The following is a 4,220-nucleotide window of genomic DNA, read 5'->3' as shown; positions in this document are numbered from 1 at the left end:
GGGAGCGAGCCAAGCCTCGGCCTGTGCGCATAAACCCTGTGGGGGACAGGGAGGGCCGAAGGGGAGAGCTGAGGGGTGCATTGAGCGGTGTCACTGACTCGAGTCTGAGGTTACCTGTGCACAGGTGGGGAGGACCAAGTGACTCGCGCTGGTCGGGGTACTGGGAACCGCGGGGACGCTCCCCGCCGCGAGGGCACCCCTCCCCCCCCCTACGCCCCCAGATTTCCCCGGCCCGCAGCCTCATTCTCCTTTTGCACCGCTGTCGGATCACTGTCGCTCGCAGGGACTCGCCTGCAGCAGCGATTGCCGAGAAAGCCTACCTCTCTGTCCACCCCCCGCCCGTGTCCTCAAGGTGTCAGTCTTAGCACAAAGAACAACCCCCTATTGTGTCTCCGTGTGTATCACCTCATCCGGCTCCCTCTCACCGCCCCACCTCCCGCTTCCCCAGCAGCTCGGCTCCTTCGCCCTAAAATTGAGAGCTCGCAGCCGAGCGCGCTACGTGTGAGCACATCGCCCCTGGAGGTCTAGGTCCCCAAGGACCACTGCCCACCTTGCACGGAAAGCGGACCCCGGAGGACGGGACCCACCCCGCAGCCCCTGCATTGCCCCCTAGAGAGCTGAGCATCCCTCCCTTTGGGGCTCCAACTCGGTTCACCACGCCGAACTCCGGCTCAGGGCTCCGAGACAGCCTCGCCCCGCCCCTTTTCGGGCCGCTGTGAAAACCCGGCCGGATGGATTGCCGCGGGCCGGCTTCCGCGCTCCCCTAGCCGGGTTGCGCACGCCGGCGGCCGGCACTGCCCAGGCCCGAGTGTGAAATACGGGACGGTAGGAAGCGGCAGCCCCTGCTAGTAGGCGGGGCCAGGGAAACCAAGGAGGGTTCAAAAGGAGGTGGAGGGATACGCGGGTCACAGTCGGAACTACTTTCAGGAGGAGGTCACGTGTGTTCCTAGTTGGGGAACTTTCCAAATTCCCACTCCCCTATGATGGCTCGGGGGGCAAGTGCTTCGCGTCCTTCGCCCGGGGTGCCGCTGTCGTGAGTCGGCAGCGGGACCCCGAGCCTCCGGGTCGCGGCGGAAAAACAGGCTCTTACGAGCCTCCGACGGGAGCACTGTTGGTGCTGACGCCTGGGGAGCTGGTTACACAAGCACCCACATTCAAGCACGTGCCCCCGCCTCCCCGCACCGCTGGTCGCGGTCGCGGCTTCTCGCGGACCATGGAGGGAGAGCTCTCAAGCTGGTCCTACCCATTCGCGTGCTACCTACCAAGCCAGCTATAGCGCCAAGACTTGGAGCTCCGGCGCGGCCGACAGTGCTGATTCCCAACCGTGGGAGAAGGGGCAGGGCCTCGGGGGTCTGGCATCTCCCTCGCTAGTGCCCTGCCCCTTGGGGCGAACATTTCTGGTGCTGTGTACCCGGGGCAAAAGGGTATCTCCCACAGCAGCCCGCTACTTGAATTCACCAGCGTTGCAACAAACTTCCAGTCGCTACCCCTGAGCTGGTGAGCGCGCCCCACCTACCGTAGACTCAGCCAAGTGACTTATCTGTTCGGAGAACCTAGTCAATGGCCATCAGCCCAGAACAAACCTGTCAAGTCTGCTAACAGCCCGGATTGGTTGACCTATCCCCGTGAGAGAGCTGGTTCAGAAATTCTAAGAACTGGAGCGCATTTACCCTGACATTGATCAGCTGCAAAGCGAGTTGTCCACTTTCTGCTTTAAGAGAATGAACACCAACCCACACCAATATAGGAATTTCTTCCTTTTCTTACCCCTGGGAAGTAGAACTGGAAGAGACAATTGGAGTCCAAAGTATCTGAGTTGAGACCTGAGCTGAGGCACTGGCTCATTTTCATTCTTTTCTTTTCTTTCTTTTCTTTCTTTCTTTCTTTCTTTCTTTCTTTCTTTCTTTCTTTTTTTTCTTCTTTCAGATGTGGGAGAATGAGATCAATTTGCATGTGTATTGCAGTGATTTTGAGTAGGTGCCTAGTAAGGTCTAAAAGGATTTATTCAGTGTCAGATGTGTCGGAGAGAAAAGACTGTGTATGAGCACATAATGGTTGCAGGCAGCCCCTTGAAGACTAGAAACCCCAAGAGGGCTTGCTTAGAAGCCACAGGCCATTATGTAATTCCACGACTACTAATTAAACCAGGGATATTTACAGTGTTCTTAGAGCTCTCCCAGGCTCCATAACACTTTGCATTTATATACAACACCATTTTAAGATAAGACCTGCAGGAGTTAGCAACCTGATGAATCTTCAGTGTTGATATTCACTGAAGGCTGGCTTTGTGCAGGGTCCTGGTCAGCCTGTGGGAGGTAGAGGCCACAAGTGGAAAAGGAAACGGGGAGGTAGGGAGCAGGGGACCAATCTGGAAAAAGTAGGAGAAAGGCCTCCATTTGGTTTCCAAAAATGAAAATCCTATCCACACAGCCTAGGGTAAACCAGAGATTTCTTTATTTTACAAATAACCAATGATAAGAAGTCCCTGACTTGTAGGTGTTCCACTGGACTGCATGGTAAGAAAAGCAAATACTACTTGTTGGGGAAAGGGGAGATGAAGAGGAAGTTAAATGAAGGGGGGGGGGGTAGATTGGGAAGGGGTAAAATGTCCCCCCCTTTGTTTCTCAGGTTGCTGATCTTGTCTCCAGAGCCCCTATTAGCACAGCCCTACTCTGCCCCCCCCCTCCGCCCCTGGAGCCTACCCCATTCTGAAATCCACTTCCTGGGAAGGAAATGGGTTCATGAGACAGGATGCTTTTCTACTCCCATGGCACACAGTTCTCGTGGCGCAGAGAGGTCACACACCACCAGCACTAAAGTGCTGGAATGGGAGATTGGCCCACAGCACTTCCATTGGCAGAGGGAAGAAAATGGGCCATGAGTTTTGCTGCTTCTCTGAACATGAGCTCCCTCTGCTTCTCTCTCGCAGTGTACGAAAGGCTCACCAACGTTGACAGACATTTGGCCAAGCAGACAGTAATATCAGGTAGTTATTAGGAATTACCGAATAAAAAACCTCCTCCCCTCCCCAGTGTTAAATAGGTTCCTGCAGGAAATGTCAGATTTCCATTTTTGTTTGCCTTCACCTCTTCCTTGTACCCAAGGGATCTCCTTACCCAAGTGGTAGAGCTGAAACCTCTAAATAGCTGACTGTATCGAATGTTCAGGGAGTTTAAAATCTGTATATTGTTTTTCAACTTCAACTGCAGATATCTGCTTGGCTGTACAGATGTTACAATACGTAGGTTTCCAGGCACTCCAGTTCTTTACCTGTCTGGATTTAGACTGCCCTAGGGAGAAACAGAAGCTCGTAACAAAGGGAGAATTATATAAAGCTTCTGGGAGACGAACTATGCAGAATAATTAGTAAACATGATAACCAGCTTTAATTATAGTTTCTAACAGCAGATTCCAAAACTGTATTGTTACTACACCCAAAGAACGTCCAAAGAAAATAGCTTTCTTATTTTCTTTGATAAATGAAATGACCAGCAACTTGATGTGAGTGATATAAATAGTTGATGTGCTCTTTGTAGGTTCTGCTGCTAAAATGTCTTCTGTTGAACACTGATCGCTGTAATGCCTTTCTCATCTCCCACACACTGACCTTTCAAATAAAGATCTAAATCAATGGCTTTAATTTTTAAGCAATCTTTTCTATTTTTATCTGTTTAACCACTGTTTTCTAAATAATACAGAATAGAAAAATATAATAATTATAGGTTTGAATTTAAACCACCCAATTCTTCCAAGGGTCCAAGGCTTTTCCCCTTATTTCACTTATCCTAATTACAAACACTGCTGCTCTTTTAAATAAAGATGTTTTGCCCAAGACATGTCTCCAGAAGGCACTTCTCCAGAAGGCCCTGCAAGTAACCATACCCTAAAAAAGAACTTTCTTTTCTTGTCTCTAAGCTCTCCTGCAGCTATTGCACATGGCACTTGGGTCTCCTTTCACATCCCATTAGAGAGGTGTGCTATATGAAATTATCACTCTCAGAGAAGAGGGGGTGGAGCCGGGTATTCCTGGGAGAACCACAGACCAGAACAGGCACGCACTGGGTCCAAGTTGCGTTCAGAAATCGTGACTTGGACCAGAGAATGATGGGAAAGAAAAAACCTAACATGACAAATCAGCTTTGTCTGTTTTACTCTCCAACCTAACACTGGCTATTGGATATTCTACTCGCTCCTTTTGGTATTAACTCTTAACTATAGTT

At 50.8% G+C, this 4,220-nt stretch overlaps 2 protein-coding genes across 2 annotated transcripts in view; one reads left to right on the top strand and one right to left on the bottom strand.

The window, feature by feature from the left end:
• PTEN (phosphatase and tensin homolog) overlaps positions 1-700 on the bottom strand; it is an 89,948-nt gene extending 89,248 nt beyond the window's left edge. The window contains exon 1 of the mRNA XM_034662385.1: positions 551-700. Coding sequence (XP_034518276.1) covers positions 551-603 — 53 coding nt within the window. The 5' untranslated portion in view covers positions 604-700. The remainder of the gene's footprint in view (positions 1-550) is intronic.
• Positions 701-731: 31 nt separating this feature from the next.
• KLLN (killin, p53 regulated DNA replication inhibitor) lies at positions 732-3,639 on the top strand. Its single transcript, XM_034663563.1, is given in 4 exon segments — positions 732-757; positions 803-839; positions 842-1,062; positions 1,064-3,639. Coding segments are annotated over 4 exon segments (714 nt in total). The 3' UTR covers positions 1,494-3,639.
• The last annotated feature ends 581 nt before the right edge of the window (positions 3,640-4,220 follow it).

This window comes from Ailuropoda melanoleuca, chromosome 6 (genome assembly GCF_002007445.2).
Source record: "Ailuropoda melanoleuca isolate Jingjing chromosome 6, ASM200744v2, whole genome shotgun sequence".
Classification (NCBI taxonomy): Eukaryota; Metazoa; Chordata; class Mammalia; order Carnivora; family Ursidae; genus Ailuropoda; species Ailuropoda melanoleuca.
Note: the sequence above shows the minus strand (reverse complement) of the source record. Positions and strands in the feature narration are given on the sequence as shown.